Consider the following 24,786-nt stretch of genomic DNA (forward strand, 5'->3'; position numbering starts at 1 on the left):
GTCAAATAAAAGCTGTCTTGAGAGAAGGTAGAGAAGCAAAGCAGAAGTTTCTACGATGATTCTGTACCAAACCATCAAAAATCGAATGTTTTAGATGTTTGACCTCACTATGACCTTGACCTTTGACCGATTTTGACCAAAATCTAATCAGCGTGAGCCATCACCTTCCTGAATCACCTGGTGTAATTTGACATTGGTAGCTTCTTCCGTTCTTGAGTTATCATTTTTGGATGTTTTACCTCACTGTGACCTTGACCTTTGACCGATTTTGACCAAAATCTAAGCAGCACTAGCCATCATCCTCTTGAATCACGTGATGTAATATGACATTGGTAGTTTCTTCCATTCTCGAGTTATCTGTACCAAACCATCAAAAATAGAATATTTGACCTCACCGTGACCTTGACCTTTGACCGATTTTGGACAAAATCTAATCAGCACGAGCCATCACCCTCCTGAATCACGTGGTGTAATTTGACATTGGTAGCCTCTTCCGTTCTCAAGTTATCGTCCCTACAAACAAACAAACAAACAGAAACGGAAGGCATCAATATACTTACGAAATCTTTCGATTTCGTAAGTAACAAACTAACAAACAAACAAACAACCAAACAAGCAGTCATAGACTGGTACTTACGAAATCGTCAACTTGACCTCTGACCTTGTCAAATAAAAGCTGTCTCGAGAGAAGGTGGAGAAGCAAACCAGAAGTTTATACGATGATTCTGTACCAAACCATTAAAAATCGAATGTTTTGGATGTTTGACCTCACTGTGACCTTGACCTTTGACAGCTTTTGACCAAAATCTAATCAGCGCGAGCCACCACGCTCCTGAATCACGTGGTGTAATTTGACATTGGTGGCTTCTTCCGATCTCGAGTTATCATTTTTTGGATGTTTGACCTCACTGTGACCTTGACCTTTGACCGATTTTGACCAAAATATAATCAGCGCTCGCCATCATCCTCCTGAATCACGTGTTGTAATTTGACATTGGTAGCTTCTTCCGTTCGAGTTATCTGTACCAAACCATCAAAAATCGAATATTTGACCTCACCGTGACCTTGACCTTTGACCGATTTTGACCAAAATCTAATCAGCACTAGCCATCACCCTCCTGAATCAGCTGGTGTAATTTGACACTGGTAGCATCTTCCCTTCTCGAGTTATCGTGCCTACAAACAAACAAACAAACAAACAGAAACGGAAGGCATCAATATACTTACGAAATCTTTAGATTTCGTAAGTAACAAACAAGCAGTCATTGACTGGTACTTACGAAATCGTCAACTTGACCTCTGACGTTGTCTAATAAAAGCTGTCTCTCGAGAAGGTTGCGACGCAAACCAGAAGTTTCTACGATGATTCTGTACCAAACCATCAAAAATCGAATGTTTGACCTCACTGTGACCTTGACCTTTGACTGATTTTGACCAAAATCTAATCAGCGCTAGCCATCAACCTCTTGAATCACGTGGTGTAATTTGACCTTGGAAGCTTCTTCCGTTCTCGCGTTCTCTGTACCAAACCATCAAAAATCGAATATTTGACCTCACCGTGACCTTGACCTTTGACCGATTTTGACCAAAGTCTAATCAGCACTAGCCATCACCCTCCTGAATCACGTGGTGTAATTTGACATTGGTAGCTCCTTCCGTTCTCGAGTTTTCGTGCCTACAAACAAACAAACAAACAAACAAACAAACAAACAGAAACGGAAGTCATCAATATACTTACGAAATCTTTAGATTTCGTAAGTAACAAACGGACGATTACAATATCCCGCTCCCTCCCTCTGGGGGGCGGGATAAAAATAATTTGCCGCACACATTCGCTTAATAGTCCATGGGCCAATCACCCAAAATGGACTTCTCATTATCATCTCGGGTGGCAAAGGTTGACTGTACTTTTTGGAAAGATCTTTGTCTGGGCCAACTTTTTGGTTTTGATTGCTACTCCAAACCGGTAGCTTTATTGTAGTTTTTTGGGAAAATAGGCATTTTTGGGGTAAAATCGTGTTTTTTGAAATTTCAACTGTAGAAAAAATATCTGCAACAAAACAACATATTTGAGACTATGCATAAATAACTATGTAAAGTACAACCATTTTGGTGTGCTTTGTGTTGGGTTTCAATCGCCGGTTACCATGGCAATAACCATTTTGGCAACAAACAAACATGGTTTTTGATAGTGAAACTTTTAAAATTCATATCTCAGAAATGAAAAATGATTTTTGAACCATTTAAACGATAAACACATACTGATGCATCAGGGCAGTTTTTAAATTCCATCGTATGAGGGTAGGTTTAAGATAAATATATCGTTTTAGGGTAAAAACATCACATTTTGAATTGCATTTCTCGGTAAATGGAGAGAAAACCCAATTTTTTGAGCATTTCAAATATTTCTCAATTTTATAAAGTACCAAAAGTCCATTTATCACTGTAGATGTATTTGTATACTTGGTTGGATGAGATACCTAGTTCAAATAGATTGACGTTGCCACGGAAATGACCAATTTTGGGATAAAACATTTTTTGATGGTGAAAGTTTAAAAATCCATAACTTGGTACAAATGTAAGATTTTCGAACAATTTGAACGCGAGCTACCACCCTGACACCCTAAGGCTGTTTGTTTGTTCAATAGGTCGAATAACTTGCAGGCAGCTGTCTTGTAAGTGTCTTAGATTTACATTCCCTGATCGCTATCATCATCATCACTTTCATCATCTGCATATACGGTTACGTCTGTGTCTGCTTAGTCATCCTCATATTGGTTGTCATACATCTGGCTTTTACACATCTTAGTGCATTTCAGTCCGTTTCGGATGCACGTACAGTCCTTTGCATCACAGTGGCGTACACAGCTGCAGCTTATGAGCTCAAAACAGCTGATGGAGCTGGTGGACCAGTCATCCAGAGAATCTCAAGGTCACCGCTGTCATCTGTAGACCATCCACAATCTGTTGGTGGGATTACATCAGGAGTGCATTCAAAGGATCTACGCCATATGGCTGCTTGGTAATTTGCCCGCTTGGCATGCTGGAACAGGCAATCTCTGCATGGTGGAAATTGTGCTGAAATAATGTTTCCCCTCTTTGATGTGAAGAGCTGATAACGACACTGGTTGACTTCAACTATATTTCCGTTAGGAACATAGAGATGGCAGGTGAATGCTTCAAGCTTTGCAAACAGTTCATTGGACATTTTCCATGACCGTCCAAGCTCACCGAAGCACTGCTGATAGTCCACAGTCTTCTTGGTAAGTTTTAGTGCATTCAGTTTTCCCTTTCCGGCAATTCCACTGTCCGAGGTAGTCGATGCCTTTGTATAGTGCCGGTAGCAGGACCTATGGTAATGTGCTTCAGCTGCAACAATCTCTCGACTGACTATGCTAAGAATGTTATTGTCCATTTTTCGCACAGCAGCTTGTCTGACAGCTGTGTCCGCTCGCAGCTGTTGACATTGCACAAGGGTTTCCTTAGAACGCTGTTCTTTCAAATATTTTGCAACTTTATTACAAAATATGCACTTTGCCTCGTACACGCGAGATGAGACAGCCCCTTGCCTAGGTGTCCCATGTCGGCTGGGTTGCTCATGTATGTCTGTTTTCTCACGTGTTAGTCTATTGAGGTCCTTTTTGTTGGTAAACACAGAACTGCACCTGCGATGATATTTCACTGGCGCAATCTCTCCTTCGGATAAACCTTTTGCAGCAGATAATGTTTGTCCATGACCTCGAATTTCTGTAGCCTTTAACAGAGTTGTCCATGAACCGAAATCTATTGGTGACACAAGATCAGTGTCGTCATCAGCACAGTGGATAACACAGTCGGTAAGTGGCCGCTTTAGGGGAGGCAATGACTCTTCCATGATCAGTCACCTGAAAAGAAAAAAATATGTAAAAACAGTAATATTTAAATACACTTCACAATGGTTTCTCCACAAAATTACCGTTGCCATGGAAATGTCAGTCGCGTTCAACTTATTGATTTGCCATAAGAGAGAATTGATATAAATTATTAGCCAAAATGGACTTTTGATATATAGTACGATTGAAAAATCTTTAAAACCAGACAATTTGCTTTGACAATTCTATCGAGGAATGCTGTTGAATAGTTGATGGTTTCACCCTAAAACGAGATCGTTTGTTGACAACCTGCCCTATACATTGAAATAAACAACTTTCTGTGTGCATCGGGGTGGTTTTAGCCTTCAGATCTCTGAAAAATATTATTTCACTTGCAAACTATGAATATTTCAACTTTTACCATCAAAAAAATGTTTACCCACAAAATTGATCGTTTCCGTGGCAACGCCAATCGATTTGAACGAGGTAACTCATACAACCTATACTAGTACATGTAAAGTGATATATAAATACATGTAGACTTTGGATACTTTGTGAAGTTGATAAAATAAAAACAGTCCTCTTATTTCAAAAAACGGGGTTTTCTGTCAGATTAGCAAGAAATGCAATTCAAAATGTGATGTTTTTACCCTAAAACGATTTATTTATCTTGAACCTACCCTCATACGATGGAATTTAAAAACTGCCCTGATGCATCGGGATGTGTTTATCATTTAAATGGTTCAAAAATAATTTTTCATTTCTGAGATATGAATTTTTAAATTTCACTATAAAAAAAACCATGTTTTTTACCCTAAAATGGTTGTTGCCATGGTAACCGGCGATTGAAACCCAACACAAAGCACACCAAAATGGTTGTATTTTACATAGCTATTTATTCCAAGTCTCAAATATGTTGTTTTGTCACAGATATTTTTTCTACAGTTGAAATTTCAAAAAACACGATTTTACCCCAAAAATGCCTATTTTCCCCAAAAAACTACAATAAAGCTACCGATTTGGAGTGGCAATCATACCCAAAATGTTGGCCCAGACAAAGATCTTTCCAAAAAGTACAGTCAACCTTTGCTAACCGAGATGGTAATGATCACCCATCTGGGCCATGGCCTATAATCACCCATTAAACATAGGGACAGGACCCTAACTATAAACACATACTTATCGAAATAACTGAACTGCGGGGACTCTGGCTGTTGTGTGCAAATGGCTGCCAGATTCGTAACAATATCCCTGGAATGTGTCGATAAATTCTGTTATCTTTGTGATATGATTGGTACAGGTGGTGGTGCAGAAGCAGTGGTGATTGCAAGAATTAAAAGTGGCTGGAGGAAGTTAAGGGAGTTGTTATCCGCCATGTGCTGTACAGGAAAGATATTTCAGTGGTTGTGCGATGAGGACAGCAAAAGTTTTACTCACTTGTGCTGCAGTAAAATGGAGTTTGTGAAACTTTTGTGACGAGTAAACATCCTGAGAAAAAAAAACCAAAAACAACAACATGTAACACAAGAACGAGGAATTACTACAATTAAAAAAAATTTATATACAATGTCAAGGCTCCTATAGGAGCTATCCACAGAACATATAACAAGGGGAAGCAGGAGACAGGAGGGACGGGAGAGGGAAACAGAAAACTGGGGAATAGACGCAAGAGATCTGTGGAAGGGAGAGGGATGGGGTGGGGCACACGGGGTAAACAAGAGGGACACGACAGGGACTTTCAGGAAGGAAAGCAGGGAATTTGAAGGAGGTGGGTTTGAGATGGATTAACGGTGGTAGAAAAGATCATGATTTTGGATTGGTAAAGAGAAGAGATGGTGGTGAACAGCTGCTTTGAAGACCTGGAGGGAAGAGTGGGATTGAAGAGTGTGTGGGAGTTTGTTCCAAAGGCAGGGAAAAAAAACAAAAGAGAATGAAGGTGAGCAGTGATTCCCAATTTTGCTAGTTTTACCAGAAGGGGGCTGCTGGCGGACCTTGAGCGCCCTGCGGAAATATGGGCGGAACAGATAGCAGACTGAACGGAGGTTGGGGGGGGGGAGGGGGCGAGGTCATAGAGGAGACGGTAGAAGAAAGAAAGATCACCAACCTACCTGCAGGGAGAGGGTGAGAGACCCAAAGACTCAACCTCATCGGGGGAGGTACCAATGATCCTAAATGCCTTGGTTCCCACAGCGTAAAGACGAGAAAGGTGAGAGGTGGGAGCACGAGTACTCCATCAAGCTGTGGATGAAAGCTTTGTATGTGGTCAGGAGCTCAGGTGTACCAAGGAAGGACTTTGCACGATGGAGGATGCCCAATTGGTGACTGGCTTTGGAGGCCAGCTTGGAGATATGGCTCTCCAAGGAAAGATCATGGCAGATAGTGAGGCCCAAAAGTTTGAATGAAAGGACATTCTCAAGAGGATTGTTGATAAAGTAGATGGGGGGGAGGGGGTGGGTTCCAAATGGTCCTTTCGGAGAGACATAGTGAAAGTGTGAGATTCATCAGGATTGAAAGACATGTTCCACATATAGTAGGCCAGGAGCAAGACCCAGGGGAAAAAGGTCTTTCTCAACGCACACCACATACAATGTCTGTTTGCATATTCTGTTACACCAACCTCTCTGGAGCATTTCTACGGTGGGTGTCACTTCCAATTGTGGTATACGTTTTTTTCTTCAGGCCATTTTGTATAGTGGGGGTCAAATCAAGTTTTCACACCAATATGAGAACAAGGTTGAGAGGTGGGTTGATTTAAACGACTATTTTCCTAACTAGTAGCTCAAATTTGACATGATATACATGGATGGAATGAGAATGGATTATACTACATTGAGATTTGAGTTGCGATGGGTGGGGTAATATTCAGAATGTGTACATGGAATCCAAATAATGTGGAGAGAAGCATTCTGAGTAATTCTCGAATGAAAATTTGACACCAAAGTATCAAAATATCTGTTGCACAAATACACAATAAACCAACGACCACTGTGTCGTATTTATATTCTTCCAGTATACATATGTGATTCAATTCCAGAAGAAAGTGGCTTCATGAGGAGTGGGGGGGGGGCGAGGGGGGCATGGGGAGGGGGGGGTGGGTGGCCCTTTGGGCAAATGCAATCAATACTGCAACATTATTGATATGCCCTAGCCCTTCTGATATACGAGATAATACTACGTACCTCAATTTTTACAATTCTAGCAAGTTTAGTCACCATATCCGATTTACTCGAGATTGTGACTCAAGTGATAAATGTACAGTGGACAGATATACATATGCGGACTTTACATTGTTCTCCTGAGAGCACACACACAGCATTTCACTGATTAATGACACTCAATCAGTGCAAATCTAAATGTGTCCAACATGGCATAATTAGGAAGTCTACTCCTCAGCTTCATCATCATCGTCATCCTCCAACATGTTTGAAGGGTTCTCAAAGTTTTCAGACATGCACGAACAGGCCTCGGTACACGAAAGTCCATTCACCCGACACATGCAAACAGACCGACAACAGGCACTCTTGGCGCAATGGCAAGTGCTAAGCTCTACAAGACCTTTTGGTGCTGGGTGTTTCTCCATCCATAAAGGTTGAATTATCTCCTGGTCATCGTCTGTCACTTCCCATCCGTTGCCAACTGGGTCTCGCAGATCTTGTTTTGCATACAGAGTCCGGCGCCACACCAGCGTTTGATAGTTAGCCCATTTAATGTGTAGTGACATACTGTCGGATGTAGGTGGGAGTCCCTCGTTTCTCTGCTTCTTTTGACAGAAGAGCCATTATCGACCCATGTCACATGTAGTACCAGTGCGCTGGACACTAGTATACAGATTGCATATAAACTTCTCACAGTCACTATTTGTCGTTTCGGTAACAGACGGTGTCTGTCCGAGAATTTGCAGTCCTTTCTGGTGCTCAGGGCTTTTGCGGAGTATTCCGAATGAGGACTTCTTGCCTATACCAGAAAGAGAACTAGTGGTATCGCAACCAGTCAGTGCATGGTATGCTGGAAGTGTGGTGCACAGCTCTGGACCCAGGCTGTTTACAATGGAGTGAACCTGAATATATCTGAGTTTGTTCTTTAACCCAGTCCAGAACCAGAGCTCATTGTACCCTAGCTCCTGGAAATTGGTGACGCCATCTTGATGAAGACACCAGAACAGATGTTCGATGGAATGACAACTCCCATTTCTTCTGTTTTAGCCAGAATCTCCTCTGCCAGTCTGGTGTCAATAGCCTCTATCTCATCGTAGGACAAACAGTGGCCCATTCGGTTAAGCAATGTTATCAGTTCCTTTGAACCAGTTTTGTGACAAACTGCCATGGCGAGACTGGTGTGCTTCGGAGTCTTAACTCGTGCATGTGACGAGCAATGAAGTAGATCTTGCGCCACCATGATGAGCTTCCTCTCGTCTGATTGATTTTCGCATTCTGCCGGAAAGTTCCCAGCATTGTCACCATCATCAGCCGAAATTACCCAGCGTAAGAACCAATATAGACTGTCTGGTATAAGTGATTTCGCTGTGATGAGACTCAGATCGTCCGTGTTCAAAGGCTTGTCAGGAATACCATTGCACTCAGCAATATCCCCTCTGATCAGCATTGCAGTACGATACAGAAGTTTAGTGCATTCTGTCTGATGCAAAACTTGTTCATCAGCGGAAGAATCTTCGTCTTCATGGGGCTCAAATGTTTTTTTGAAGGCTGCATTCAGAACATCTTGGAGTGATATTGAGCTTGTATACATCAGTTCTGATTGCTCTCGAATTCGGGGCTGGTGGAATACCACCTCATCGCCAAAATGCGCATCAATCTGAGCTTCAAATGCTGCTTTGTGTATTTGATGGCCTTTTCGTGGTCAACACCGTGTGTTACTAGAAGACGTTGATATTTTTCGAGAAGATTGCGCATATCATATGCCTTGCTTCAAATATGTTTTAAGGCCATCAATTAAGTCCCGGAAAGCGCTGGTGTATTGATCTTCATTTTCGCTGGCCTTAAAAGTGCGATGTTTGACTTACTGATGTACTTTGAAAAGCATACTTTGTGATATTTTGCTTCAGCTGCCACAAGGTCACCGTTTACTCCACGGATTACAGTATATGCAACATATCTTCATCGCCTAAAGCTTCAGCAGAATCCTTGATAGATTGACACACTTCAAATGTGCTCGCATTCAGCATTTCTGTCACTTTTTTGTGGGAGCTATTCTTGCAGAACATGCACTTTAACCAGTCTACAAGACTCGACTGTGATCTGGACCGTCTCCCTAGCTGATCTGCGTGCATCGTATCCGATCCCGAAACTTCAGACGGCGACAGAGATGGTCCTCTTCTCTTCGCAGCAATATCGAGATTGTGTTTGCTCGTGCAAGACTTGTAGCAATTTGAATGCCAGAATATATCCATGGTCTGTAGTCTCTGTAAATCTGGAAGCAGTCACTCATAAAGCTCATCTTGCCTGCACTGCAGTGCAGAAACGAGCCTCTCTATGGAAGTGCTCTGTCCCTTTCGAAGAACATCCTGTGAATCTTCTTGACAGAGTACACATTTGTCATAGTTTGTTCTCTTTATCCGTTTTCGTGGTGGCAAAACAGGAAGCACGCAAGCACTGCTGGTATCTCACCCATGTCTCCATCAAATCGACAAAATCATACGAGATTTAATCCCTCACAGAGTGCAGTCTGTAGCCCAGAAGACAAATTAGTAACAGGTCAAGATACTTCAAGATGAACGTCCAGGTACTTTTGGAACTGTTCAACTACCTGAAACGAAAAGAAATGTTATTATAACAATCAGCAGAAAGTCATTACTCTTCAAAATGGTACATGTGCAAACCATGGATGATTTAGGATACGTTCTTTGCCAACGCGGTCTCGCTACGTATATTTAACAGGCAAACTGTCTCAAGATCACAAATAATACATTTTGTACAGAGAACGGCACAAAAATTATGCATTCAACAGACATTCAGCAAACAGAGAAATACAAAACCACAAACACACTTTTTCGATTTGCCAGGTGAATTCTACTACATGTTTGTTGCGTTATGGGATTCTACATATTAATTTCGACTAATAATTCACTGACAGTAATTTATATGTATGCACCAATCTCTTCTCTTTATATCCATGCATTGTATAATAATTGGAATGAACCAGTTCAAAAGATACAATCGACTAAAGCAACCCACCATGGATCACATTCTCCCATTGATGGGAAAAAACTTGATTTGACCCCCACCATACAAAATGGCCTGTAGAAAAAATGCTTTACCACAATTTAAAGTGGCACCCACCCTAAAACTGCTCAGGAGAGGTTGCCCTAACATAATATGCATAGAGACCTTGTATGTGGTGTGGGTTGAGCAAGACCTTATTTTAAGGCCTATATGGGAAATAGCTCCTTGACTATTTCCTCCCGTCTGCGGGATCGGCAACATCCACCGCTGGCGTTTCCGGACCGGGTTTCACTCCCGCAAGCGCGCACGTGGCGGCCTCGTGCGCTGCACGACACGAACCTCGCGCTCGCTGCCATGTAAACCTGGCGCGGTCCCCAATAAATCTACGGCCGCTACCCGGCCTTTGTCTCTCTGTCGCCGTCGTCGTCGCCATTCAACCCACACACACCTGCGTGTCACGACACTTACATACCTCACAATTACATTCACACCGGGAGACGCGGCTGCGTGCTCCCGCATGCCGACCGTCATCTCCCTTACATACCGCTCTCTCACACACACGGTCTCTGTTGCACTCGGCCGTTCACTCACGCATGCCATTTCCCTTGTACACGTGGTTCGATTCACACACGGCCGTTCACTTGCACACGTGGCTCCTTCCACACACGGTGCCTCATCCACACACGCGTGCTGGGAGGCACGCACTTCGGTACACTTGCCAACACACCACTCACACACGGGGGCGCACTCACACCTTTCATCACACACACCGGGACAATCACACTGGGGAATCGTGTCACCCCGAGGGTTTCCGGGGCCTCCATATCCCCCCAAGCTCTCCATGCACCCGTCCACAGCACTCGCCCCCTCGAACTCGCTCGACACGACCGAACCCACCTTGTCATGACTCGCTTCAAGGGAGAATAGTGTCTCCCTCCGTTCCCGAAGGAGACCATCCAGCTGCTCGCACCGGGTCACAAAACAGTCCGCCAGCTCCCCCTCATGGTCCTCCACTACCTTAATATGTGTGTGTGCTCGTCCTTAACCCCGTCTTTATCATGCAGTCTCTCCTCATCCGTTTCTACCTCCCGTGTCTCTGTTATTTCTTTTATTCTTACCGTCGTCACCTCGTGTCTCGTCTCACATGTCGCAGTCACCCCATTTAATTTTTCCCTCTGTGTCACCGTCACTGTTGCTTTCTCTGTCACAACCCTCGCCCAACACATCCCCCGAATTAATTTGCCCTCCCCCGCTTCCATCGTGGGCCGGACAGCCGTTGCACTCCCCCCCAGCAGGCATCGCCCCACGCGCTGCATTTCACCCCGCAGTATTTGCGTATTTCCATCCATCTTTTTATTCAAGCCTTCCATTTCGTTTTTCATTCCGTTTATTGCCTGCAAAATCATGTTGAGTGGACTCGGCTGAGCCGATTCGGCAAGGATCGGGGGGTTTTGGCGGAGAGGGGGAGGGGAGGTGTCATACACCACGGCCGCTGCCGTGCCCATTTCGAACTCTGGGTCCGGTTGGGTAGAAATTGCTCCTGCACAACAAGCATTTCCTGCTTGGGGCTCTCATCCTGGGCCATGGATTCTACATTACTACACATATCTACCCCCGGCACCCGTTTGCCTTGAGACTCCATCTTATTTCTCGTAAGAGATTAAAATTTTGCCTGCTCGTAATTTGGGGGGGAACGGGGGGGGGGGGTTGCTTCACACACCCCTGATCGGATCCCCGTAAATTTAGCTGGAGACCGAGGTGGATTTTAAATGTTACGAATTTCGCCCGTCCGGCGTGTGATCGGCCACCTAACTCGAATTGCGACGTGTCGGCCACCGGAATGGACAATTCAGTCGTGACCCTCTTGGAACTATCACCAAGGAGCTAGTCACAGGTGTGGGTTTAACCTCATCACAACCCAGTCCGCATTCTACCCGCACGAAATAGGGTGAATCGCCGAAAGTCGATATACCTAAGTACTCACACGGGTCACCTACCGAGGGGCTGTACCACGCCACAGGTCGACTCCGGACACGAACCGCTAAAACCGCTCGTTCCGTGCTACAGGGATAACCGAGCGGAGTTATTGTCGACCTTGACGGTTCAGATTAGTTACCGGGTGTTTTAAACCCACTATCAATCCCTTACGTGATGCAAGATGGAGATTTAACAAAGGAAAGGATGAAGCGAAATGGGGGAACAATTGGACAAGCACACTTTTATTTCACACACACAAGGCAAGCACGTATTTACAGCCATACAAAAATGCACATACAACAGTTAAAACAATAGAAGCAACACAGAGCTACAACCGAATAAAAGGCAATTATTTACAGCACAGTCACTTATACAGGTTTTACTTTGCAAGACTGGCACCACAAACACACATACAAAAGCCCGAAAAGAAAAGAAAAGAAGTGACTTCCCTCATGGACCGTCGACTCCTCCTCTCCCACTACCGTCAGCGCAGTCACGCCTGGTTCCGGCCTCCCCTGCGGCCGGTGAACCCTCTCCGGCACCCCTCGTCCGGACGCGCAGGTCCACCACAGGCCGCAATGCGGCGCCTCCCGTCCGCGTCTCCACCAACAGGCCGCGCCGGGCCACGAGCGCGGGAACGAGAGAGAGGAGGAAGGGAGCACTTTGGAGAGAGAGACCCAAGGAGAGAGACCGAGCCTTTTTGGAGAGAGAGTGAGAGAGATCGAGCCTTTTTGGAGAGAGAGCTGGTGCCTTTTTCGGAGAGAGCTACAGCCAACATGAGCCACGATCAGAGAGAGTGAGCCTCGCATCCGTTTGCCTTTTGTAAGGCGGGGCTCCGTCCTTCGCCGCGCGGGGCTCCGCCCTGTTCGCGGCTCCACCTCCCTTCGAGGCGTTTCCAGAAGGCTCTCGAAGGGGGGTGTGCCCCCACTCTGACCGCCTCACGCCAGGCCTACACCAATGGTGAGGGAGCTGCCCTGCCCCCCTTCCCATGCCAGCCTTGGCACCGCAGAGGGGTGCGCAAACTTGCGCACGAGCGCAGGTTTCTTTTTGCCGTTGTCGGATCCAAAATAACGATAGGGAAAAGAAAAATGGCTAACTCAAAGCGTCGCAGCCCAGATGAATCGCACATATTCCCCCTGAACAACAGGTGTCGACTAACTACACATGAACTTAGCGTCATAACTGATCTAAGCACCCTTTATGGTGTATTGCGAATTTCCACAGCCGTAACAATATATATATATATATATATATATATATATATATATATATATATATATATATATATATATATATATATATATATATATATATATATATATATATATATATATATATATATATATATATATATATTTATATATATATATACACATGTGGCAGTAGCAGTAGCAAGGCAGTAGCATGTGGTAGGAGACACTGTTGCGGGGCCGGGTATCGGTGGCGATAAACGGCCACTATGTGGAGCAGTGGAATCGTCTCCCACCGAACACCCGGAATTTAGGTCATGACCCTCGGATAAGTCCGAAAGGCACGGGTCCCTTACTGGACCATGAATCGCCAATAATTTGACCGCGTGGGGTAGGGTCAATTGCCAAACTTCAATATACCTAATTACCCACACGGCAAAGCTACCGGGGAATTCACACCCTCGACGGACCTCGAGCGGAACGAGCCATTACCATGCCCGAACCGTGTGTAACCCGAGCGGAGGTTACAAAGGCGCGTCGGTCCAAATGAACAATTTTACAGCGCAAACGGCCTTGCTGTTTCTCAACATACACCGTGCTAAGCCAATGAAAGAAACACAGAAACGAGCTGGAACATTTAACAAAAGGGATATTTATTTATAATGGGGCAGGGGAGCATGCAAGAAGGCAGAGTTAACCGAATAAAAGAAATGCAATTTACACACACAGCACTTCAACGTTTCAACTTAAAAGACGGGCCCACACACAGACACACACCCCCCAAAAATAAATGGTGGCCGCGGCCTTTATTGTTACCCCCAGCTCGGAGGGAAGGTGAGCTGGAGGTAAAGCCAAAAAAAAAAAAATTTGCATTGGCGTAACGGGTCACTGAAAAATAGGGTAGGTCGGTCGGGATCTTTTTTATTTTTATTTTTTATTTTTCCTAATAAATCCCTCCCAAAATCTCCCCCGGCTCGAGTACCACCCTTTTTGTCGGCGGGTTCTGTCCGAAACACTTCCGGGTTTTTGCGATCGCGATCAACAAGATACTTGAAAACGATAGCAAAACAACAAAAATAGCAATAAAATAGGGTCGGCAAAATTTTTCGATAGCAAAAAAAAAAAAAAAAAAAAAAAAAAAACGTAGGGTCGGCGGAATTTTTAGGGTCGGGCGGGTTACGCCAATGCAACATTTTTTTTTTTTGGCCTAAGAGACTGGCTTGGACCTTCCCGCTTCGTGCGGTTCTCGACGATCTGGCCTGGCAGGACTCAAACCCGCAACATGATGCTGCTCCAAGCACCAGGTACGGAGGGTAGCGTCGGGCGCTGGCGAGCTCCACCGGCAAAACAGGCGACGAGGCAGGCAAAGCAGGTCAGCTAGGCAGGCAGGCAAGCGATTCTCCTCCGGCTTGCAGCCGGGCGATTCACGGCGGGAAGACTCTCTCACTGGGTCGCCCCCACATAATTATCCCTTTTTCTTGACAGGTGGGAGGGATCCATCTCGTGTCATTCCCCTCTTCATTGGACAGGCGGATCGGGCGATCTCCCAGCCGTCCAAGATTGGTCGGGTGGGGGGGGGGGTGCTCATGTCTCCATCCCTCGACCAGGAAGTCGAACAGCAGTATGTTGCGTTGGCTTCCTATTGGCCGAGGCGGCAGACATGCCTGCACCCCTCTGATTGGCTGAGAGGGGCGCCATGCCCGTATTTGGAGCGTAAGATGCCAACATCCGAAGAAACCCCGCCTGGCACATTGGACTCTGCGCATGGCTGTGCTTGACACGCATGCACGTGGGAAAGGCCAATGCGAAGCGAAGATGGGCATTGTTGTTGTTGAAGTTTAAAATGTAAAAATCCTAACTATAAAATAACCCACAGCGCACGTACAATTAATCACCCATTAAACATAGGACGGGACCCTAACTAGAAACACATACTTACCGATATAGCTGATCTATAGGACCTGGCTGTTGTGTGCAGTAAGCTTCCAAATTCACAACACAACTGATCCAGCTATAAACTGTCTTCCCAAAGTTTCACAGGCAGGGTGATTCAATAATGTGTGTGCCATCCCTTGGATGGATGTTAAACTGGGCGTCCCATCGCCAGCATTCTTTGGTGGATGCTAAAGATGCCATGGTGTCCTTCATAAAGAGTAGGCGAGCTATCGCCGGCACCTTGAGCCGGCGATTACAAATTCCTATCCTAACCAGGAGAGGGCATTCCATCAGCAGCACGGCTTTACGCTCAACCAATGATGCTACCCGTCATATCAGTATTGTGCAGCATATGAATAAATAATGGGGCCAGTACGAACACCAAACACACCAAGAAAGCAAGATCGAGTCCTATCTCAACAATTGATGCGCTACTGCTACAAAAGGTAAGCTCACCTTAGCTGGTAGTGGAAACTGCAACTACATTTGGCTGAGAAATGCATCTCACACCAATTAATTTCTTTTTAATGAATAACACCATTATTAAAAAATAAACAATAAAAAAACAACAACCAAACACGGCCATTTAACAAAGTAACTCGCTACTGTAATAAACCACCATCAAATCAAAGGATATCATCACCGTCTGCTCTCCTGTCGTTGCGTTACCCGTTATGTAATGCAAGTATAATCCCATCATCTCGAAAGTAGTTAAGAAAATCCAGGTACGAAAAAAGAAAGAAGATAAAACCACGAACTTTGGTAAGAAATACACTGGAAGTAGAACCAAGGTGAGAACAAGCACGATCAGTAAATACTTCTTCTTCCTCTCCCTCTCCATTGCTCTTCTTTGGTCTTCACACACCTGGTATACACAAATGGATACCTGCGAGGAAAAACGCATGAAGGCACCGCATAGTATCTCCCGAATTTGGGGAAAAGATTTGGAATATGCTTCACGATGTTTAATACTTCAAAACCGCATCCTGATTGAAATACGCATCGTAAATCAACACACCGTCACACACCTGTACACGGAGACAGCAAGGAGCCAGGTCCAGACGAGAAACCGAAGCACTCACGAAATAAGACTTACAGTACATAAAGGAAACGTCATGCACACAGGAGGGGGGCGTGTCCGTAAGTGAGAAGCGAACTCTCGATGGAGGTAGGCGTGGTCAAACTGAAGATCACGTGCTGACAATTGGCGTGAACATGCATGTGACACACATGTGAAGTGGACACCCGAAACCCAATCCTGACCATTTTGGTGTCAGCAACCCGTATCCAAGGAAATTTGCTCCGCATCATCATCATCATCGTGATCCTCGTATGCCACCACGTCCTGTATATTTACAGTCGGTGATTTCATCGAGCGTGTGGGATTGGCGAACCGTTTTTTCCTGAACCATCTACCCAGACCTGGGGGGGGGGGTGTGTTCAGTGACCAATTGTTTCTTGTGGAGCACTAGCCAAGTGGCTCAAGCACTCAAGCAAACACTCCATTCAAAACCTTTGATTAGGAACGAGCTGCTTGACAACTGAAAAATCCCTGACTTTCGAAATCAGTGGTTCTTAACCTTTTTAGAGACGCCGAACCCGAACAAAAACATCCGTACAGTGCCGAACCACTCAAATTTGACCAAAAATTTCAATTTTAATCGATACAAAAATGAAAAATAAAAATTGCATCAAAATTCAAGAGTATATTTGAATAATAAGAAGAATGAATTCAATTTTAATTAATACAAAAATGAAAAATAAAAATTGCATCAAAATTCAAGAGTATATTTGAATAATAAGAAGAATGAATTCAATTTTAATTAATACAAAAATAAAAATCAAATTGCATCAAAATTCAACAAAAGTATATTTGGATAATAAGGAGAATTGGATCTTAATGCGATTTTGTTCTTGTTTTTTTGAGGCGATCTGGGAAATGCGTGGCTTTGTTTTGGCAAGGGCCACCCTCATATTGTTGTGGTGCCAGGTTCGGCTGCGAGGACGACCGCAAGACGGATCAGTTGGGCCATCTCCCACCGAACACCGGAATGGAAGGTCGTCACCCCAGATAACTCCGGAGTCAGCGGGTCGCTTAAAGGACCGTGGTCGCCAATATTTTGACGGTGTGAGGTAGGGTCCACTTGTCTATTCTAATTTACCTAAGTACTCACACCATCTAACTACCGGGGAAGCCACACCCTTGGCCGGCTTTGTCCGAACCGAGTCGCTGTCACCGACTCAGATCCGGCGTAACCGATCGGAAATTAACAAAGCCGCGCCAGTCCAAATAACAATTTACGGGACAATCGGCCTCCCTAATTCTCAAGCCCGAACCATACTGGGCCAATGAAAGAAAGCACAAACAACGAACTGTAACATTTAACACAGGGTATATTTATAATAGGGTGGGAGACACAGAGCAGAGTTATCACGACTATAATATGCAGGCAATGTACAGTGAGCAAAAGCACTTAACAATTCTACTTAAAGACGGGCCACAGACAGACACACACACCCAAAATGAAATGGGGCCGGTTGGCCTTTATTTGGCCCTTCAGCTTGGAGGGAAGGCGAGCTGAGGGTCAGAGTCTGGCAGATAACTGGCCGCCTCGTGCGGTTTGGCCAAGACGAGCGAACCAGGATGAGACCAGCCGCGTCGAGCTAATCAGGATGAGACCAGCAGCGTCGGGCGAACCAGGATGAGACCAGCTGCATCGAGCGAACCACCAAGCACAGGACCACGGATCCACCGAAAAGAAGACCACCGCAAGAACCCCCGAACCAGACACTCCACCAACGAAGTGAGGACCCCGGAGACAGCTCGCGATCTTCCTTATCCATTCTCCCGTGCGGGGTGGAGGGATCCGCTCTGCGGCGATGAGCCTCCGGATTGGACGAGGGGTTGTCGGGCGATCAGTGGCCTCCCCTCATTGGACGGGAGGAACATTCCACCTTGTGGAGCGGAGCCGGCACTGAGGTGATGAGCCTCCTGATTTGTTCAGTGGGGGAAAATGGTGGCCATCCGTGATTGGAGGAGGTCCGGTGGGAGGGTGCAACGACCACCGTCTGCCATGCGTGTCTGAGAACCCAGATGGAACAACCAGGGGAGCACCCTATTCTCCATCCACCCTTGTAGCGGGGCAGGGGGATCTCGGGTCGGCTGTCGTGTCGGTCGCTGTCGTTTGGATGAGCTCACGGTGGGCGGAGGGAACCTCACCCCTGTACGTGACACGTTGCACGTCGGCGATGGATGGTGATGGTGCGAGAACGAAGTGTTTATGGTTTGGGAGGAAGATTTAAAGATGTAGAAAAAAAATCAAGCTAGAAACAAACCCACAGCGCACGGACACTTATCAACCCATTAAACATAGGGGAGGGTTCTAACTTTAAACACATACTTATCGAAATAACTGAACTGCGGGGATTCTGGCTATTGTGTGCAAATGGCTGCCAGATTCGTAACAATATCACCTTCGCATGCAAGTCTGCTCCTTTTCTTTATTTTGATGTCCAGCAGTTTCAAAAATACATGCTCACATAGATACGTTGTAATGAACAGCGTGAGGATCTCAAGAGCAATTTTAGCGATGAGAGGATACCCTTACATTTGGCGGCACCAAAACGTTGAGAGCGTTGTTGTGCCAAAGAGTTGTTGTTGAGTCTTTATCTGCTGAAGTTCGATGAGGTCATCGAGGTATTGATCGTTGACATCTGCCGTTGCGCGAAAGTAATTGGCTGTCTCACCTATGCTGGGTGTTATGCTTGGTCAGGGAAATATCCATCGAATGACTTTCCCAGCTCATCCAAGTGCGTGGCAATCACTTGCTTCAGTTCTCTTGGTGAAGCAGTGCCTCCAACTTCAGAATCATCTTCAATTCCGCTCACGCGCTCGTCCAGTCCTTCTCTGTCCTTCTCCTTCTCTGTTCGAAGAGAAGTTGTCAGAAGTTGTCCTCTGTTTGCCGCCTCCACAACGGTAACTTCTTTCGAAAAGTGCTCAGCTTTTCTTCAGCTTCGATGACATTCACTCCACCGCCCTGCATCTGGCAATTGAGATGGTTGAGTGCGTCAAAGATATCAGCCAAGGCTAGGATGAACTTTGATTCTTCGAAATGAGTTGCATGGCGATGCTGGTGCTCTTGCAGAAACAGGGCTAATTCTACACCCAAGGCAAAAACACGCCTCAGTACCTTCCCTCGTGATAACCACCGAACATCAGAGTGGTATAGAAGGACTTCAAATTCAGAGCCGATTTCATTGCACAGCTCTTTGAAGATGCGATGATTCAGAGCACTGCTTCACACGTAATTCAGTTTCGACGACGATTTTCAAAACATCGGCCAGTTCTGGAGGCAGAGTTTTTGATGCCAGCACGTGTCTGTGCAGACACAGTGCGTGACTATGACGTGTGGTGCATCGGCCTTCACCAGCGCTCCAAAACCAGAGTTGTGCCCCAGCATGGCTGGAGCCCCGTCCGAGCAAACGGCAGACACCATGTTACACGAAAGACCGTTGCTTCTGAAGAAGTCGTCCACAAGTTTCTTCAGATTAGCTGCTTTCGTCGTTGTTGTGAGAGGCTTGCAGAACAGAAACTCTTCCGTGTTCTCGTCTCCCTTGACATAACACACAAATAGAATGAGCTGGCTAAAATTAGAAGCGTCGCTGGTCTCTTTGAGTTGAAGTCTGAATTTCGTTGGACTCGCGACTAAATTTGCAACTACCTGGGCGAAGATATCATTGCTCATGTCGTGGATTCTGCTGCTGATGGTGTCATTTGAGAGTGGAACAAGAGACAACTTTTCTTCAGCAGCTTTTCCAAGCATGATGTTGGCCATCTTCAATGCGGCCGGTTTGATGGGTGTTTCGCCAACGGTGTGTGGTTTGCCCTGTTTTGCGATTACATACGCAATCATATGAGGCGCTGAGGATCGGTTTGTCAATTGGAATGAAGTTGTGAGCGGGCAAAGTTGCCCTTGTGTCGAATCGAGCTCTTTGGAATTTGAATTTATCTTGCGTTGCATCCTTGTACTGTCCCTCGCCATGCAATTTTATGAAGTGTTCCCGTAATTTCGCTGGTACAAGGCTGGAATTGCTCAGCTTCACATCGCAAAGCATGCATTGAGGATGCAGAGTTCTGTCCTGCTCCGTGGTATACGTGAACCCACACCGCACGTAATCCTCCAACCATTTCCTTTACTTACTTGACATCCTGATCCTGAAAAAAAGAAAGAAAGAAATTTAAGTTAGACTGAAAACAAATTATAGCAAAATTGTAATGTGTTTCAGAGGGCTTTCACCGAACCCCTGAGACTGGCTCACCGAACCCCTGGGGTTCAGTAAAACCCAGGTTAAGAACCAGTTCTAAATGAAACTGGGTTCTGGGTTTGGAGCATTGGCAGGTCTCCTTCAGGGCTCTCTGCTGTCGATCTCAAAGTTAAGTTTCCGGTCATTATCTGTCCCGTTTTAACTGTTTATTTTCTTACCTGCATGTTACTGTGTGTTCCTAATTCGGTTTTGTTTCAAAAAATCGTGCTATATTGTGAGTTTTCGTCGACCTTGTCTTACCGAGTGCTAAAGGCCTACCCATCCTTACCCTCGGTGTACGATCGGGTTTATTTGTATATTCTCCCCCTTACCTTCAATTTCTATCTTCCCCACTTTCCCAACGTCCCCCATCCCTCCCAACTAAACACTCTATTTCCTGTCTTAAATTTTTTTAAAAAACTACCTTTCTCCAAGCACACTCACAAGTTTCGATTCTTCTTCTTCTTCTTCTTCATCTTCCTCTTCTTCTTAATCCTCTTCTTCCTCCTGCCGGCACACCATCTTTATTCTACTGAGCTGACCCTCTCTCGCCATTACCTTCATGATTTCTTCCGATCTATAACCTTCCATTCCCGAATCTTTCCTGTTTTTCAAAAATACATCAAAAAATAATAATCTTCCTTGTATCTTTCAATCTCAACACCTCCTGAAACCACGTTTGTTTCTACTCTTCCTGGTACTTTTCATCGACCCAGCAGCTTCACACTGCATTTACCATCCAAATTCACCACACACTTCCACGATTTTACTTCAACCTTCCCTTTTCCAAATGTTATGCAATCCTTATTTAAAAGAAATAATTTCACTTTTGACGGCACATCTCCCAGAGCCAAGTGCTTCTCCCATAACCACGTGATCTGTTCAGATCCCCTGCGTTTATCGATCCAATTTCACCATTCACCTCACGATTTTTTCTTCAACACTTACATGACCTAATCTGATGAAAACTCTCTCAAACAATAATAATCTATTTATAATTCCAGCAATCTGTGTGTGTGTGTATCTGTCTGTGACCGCTGTTTCTCGACTACTGGTCCGATCTAATTGAAACTTGCCAGGTATATTGCTGGTTACCTGAGTATGTGCCTTTTCAAGGTTTGATATTAATCGGACAAGTGATTCCCAAGTTATGGCCATTTATTTACCAAACCAATGACAAGACACGTTGCTGCGGCCATTTATTTACCAAACCAATGACAAGACACGTTGCTGCGTAGGCGCGGCCAATGGGGAAAGGGCGCCATTTAGTTACCATGGCGTCGGAGTGGCAATGGTCAATGGCAGTGAATGTCATGGCAAGCAAAGACAGGGAGGTAAACTTGATTTTAATTTGGATTTTAATTAACTCTGTGTGTGTAAGTATCACAGCAGTTTGATACTTCAATGCAAGCGATCATTCGTGGAATGCATGTGAACAATCCGTACGGGTACGCAACACTTCTGGATAGTGATGACTTACTGTATTCTAATAATTTCTCGATTTCTTATGCACATTTATAGGTAAACACAATGCCCCAATCCAGTCGGCGTTTACGAGAGCGAAGGAACGGCCTGTGTGGTTGTTTGAAAGTTTTTTTTTTTTTGGGGGGGGGGGGTTGCACGTACGGCCACACACGTATGGGCATGCACATATGGCTACGCGAGAGCAAAGAAAGTGCCTGTGTGGTTGTTTCTGGGACGAGGTTTGAAAGTTTTTTTTTGTTTTGCACGTACGGGAACGCACGCACGGGCAGGTACTAGTAATAATAATAATAATAATAATAATAATAATAATAATAATAATAATAATAACAAAAACGATCTCTTATAATAATTCATCTTCCTCTTTCACATATGTGGTACTCTTAACTGTATCACAATGCACTACTTTTCTACTATTTAAACAGACTGCTCCCAATTCGACCTCTCCTTCATACCTTGCCTAAAAAATCCAACTGTTACAGCGTTTCTTCTCTCCATTCTCTGAATTCGCCTTATTGCATCCATCAAGAAACGTGTTTAATTGCATCTCTGACGTAAAACTTTTTAAAACCCCAGTTTGCTATGAATGTTCACTTTCCATCAACCATTCGTTTTTTCCAATTTCAGTGCCAACTCACCCCTCTCACCCCTCACTCTCAAAGCAACCATCCCACTCTTCTCCCTCCAAGCCTCCCTCTCACCTCTCTCGAAAACTGCCCCCCTCACCGTTCTCCCACCATTCACCCCCCTCACTCATCCTTCTCAAAGTTTCCCCCCCTCTCATCCACAAAGCTGCCTCTTTCCAGTGCCGTCTCACCTCCATCTCTTCACGCCACCTCCTCAAATCCTCAACTAACTTATTCTCCCTCTCTTGTCCCCTCCCCTCTCCCCCAATCCGCTCCCTTGTCCCCCCCTCTCCTCCACAGAGCCTTTTCTCCTCCTCATCCGGCCCCTCACCTCACTATTTTGCAATCCCCCACACTCTTTCAACAACCCTCCTTACCTCCCCCCTCATCCCTTGTCCTACCTTCTCCCTCCCCACCCATCCCCTGCACCCATAGCCTCCTCCCCTCCCTCTTCATTAACAGTATGGACCTCAAATATCCCGGGCCTTCGCTCAAACCTTTCAGATCTTTCCATACAGGTTGCCAGTGACAAACCAGACATAATCTGCCGAACAGAAACTTTCCTCCACCAAGACGTGTCTGACTCCCAAGTATCTCTCTCTGGTTACTCCCTCCTCCGGTATGACAGACCTGAGCCTCGTCCTGGTGGAGAAGTTGCTCTCTTCATCAAAGACTTTATTCCTCACTCTCCATGCACTGCCCTCACTCCCCCACACTCCCAGGAATACCTCCTGCTATGGCTTCCCCTCCACTCCCACCTGATGCTTATATGTGTACTGTACCGTCCACCTAACAGTGATGACTCCATCTACATCTCACTATCTGAAAACATGGACCAACTTCTATCTTCTCATCCAAACTCTCTCTTCCTCATATGTGGCAACTTCATTTGTCATCATGCCAGTTGGCTCGGTGTGGGTACCTCTCTCACCTGTCCTGGCACTTCAGCAAAAGCTTTCTGCGACTCATTGGGACTGACTCAATCGGTCAACTTCCCGACCCGGATCTCAACCAATGGTACTCCATCTCCTCTGGATCTGATTTTGACAAATTTCCCTGACAATATCTGCTGCTCTTCCTCCAATCCAATCGGTTCTTCTGACCACGTCCTTGTCAAAGTGGACATCTCTCTGGCTATTATCAAAGAACCACCTCACCACCGTCGAGTCTGGCATTTCACTCAAGCCGACTGGCAGGGTCTGCAAGCAGCCATCAAACATTTTCGACTGGTCTCCTCCTTTCGCTACTTTCGACATCAACTCATCCTGGGAATTCTTTCAAAGAAACTTGCTCTCCCTCATGTAGAGATTTATCCCCTCTCATCTTTAATTGTCTGACCCTTCCTCCCACCCTTGGTTCACTGAAGCTTGTGGCGATGCAGTTGTCCTGAAACAACTTGCCTTTGCCTCATGGAAAGCAAACCCAACTGAGGGTAATCTCAGTTCCATCCATAAAGCTCGGAACAAGTGTATCTACCCTCAGGAGAGCCAGAAAACAACATCTTTCTAATCTCAAGTCTGAACTTTCAAACCTCTCTGTCTCCTCAAAATCCTGGGAGCATCTAATCAAATCTGTTTCTGGTGTATGTTCCCCCTCCATCCCCTTCGTAACCTCAAATGGCCGCACTGCTGATACCGCACGTGAAAAAGCTGAAGGCCTAAACTTGGTGTTTGCAGCCAAATCTTGTGTCCAAAACCCATCGCTTTCTCGACCCACCTTACAACGTCGCACCCAATTGCCCCGAGACTGTGTCCTTTTCTCCTGACAAGGTGGAGAGCTTGCTGTCAAACCTCGACTCAGATTCTGCAACCGTTCCAGATGGCATCAGCCCACGTGTCCTAAAAACCTGCTCTTCTGCTCTTGCTCACCCTCTCTCTGTTCTATTCACCCTTTCATCTGCACAAGTTCATCTTCCATCTGCTTGGAAATCAGCAAACATTACTTCCCTGCATAAAAAAGGTGCAAAAACAGATCCCTGCAGCTGCAGACAAATCAGCCTTCTCACAATCATCAGCAAGGTTATGGAATCCATCATCGCTTCAGACATTAAATCCTTCCTCTTCTCCAATAGCTTGATTTCCGATCATCAATTTGGTTTCAGACCAGGTCACTCTGGCATGGATATGTTGCTTCTGCTCTCCCAACAATGGATGGAGGTCCTCAATGCCAGACAGGACATCCGAGCCATATCCCTGGACATATCATGTGCTTTTGACGCGGTCTGGCACCCTGCCCTGCTCCC

At 45.4% G+C, this 24,786-nt stretch overlaps 1 protein-coding gene across 9 annotated transcripts in view; it reads right to left on the reverse strand.

Moving 5' to 3' along the window:
- LOC147013200 (globoside alpha-1,3-N-acetylgalactosaminyltransferase 1-like) overlaps window positions 1-20,792 on the reverse strand; it is a 69,986-nt gene extending 49,194 nt beyond the window's left edge. Inside the window, exons 1-4 of one of the 9 annotated variants that reach the window (XM_085855793.1) lie at window positions 15,891-16,009; window positions 9,476-9,614; window positions 5,289-5,339; window positions 1,219-3,884 (exon numbers count right to left, since the gene is read on the reverse strand). In XM_085855793.1, the coding sequence (XP_085711919.1) occupies window positions 2,876-3,874 (999 nt within the window). In that variant the 5' untranslated portion in view covers window positions 3,875-3,884; window positions 5,289-5,339; window positions 9,476-9,614; window positions 15,891-16,009 and the 3' untranslated portion in view covers window positions 1,219-2,875. The other 8 variants (XM_085855792.1, XM_085855790.1, XM_085855788.1 and 5 more) reach the window with 8 other exon arrangements.
- Window positions 20,793-24,786: the final 3,994 nt, after the last annotated feature.

The sequence above is a fragment of the Eptatretus burgeri genome, chromosome 14 (assembly GCF_056783735.1).
Source record: "Eptatretus burgeri isolate ZD-2024b chromosome 14, Ebu_testis_v1, whole genome shotgun sequence".
Classification (NCBI taxonomy): domain Eukaryota; kingdom Metazoa; phylum Chordata; class Myxini; order Myxiniformes; family Myxinidae; genus Eptatretus; species Eptatretus burgeri.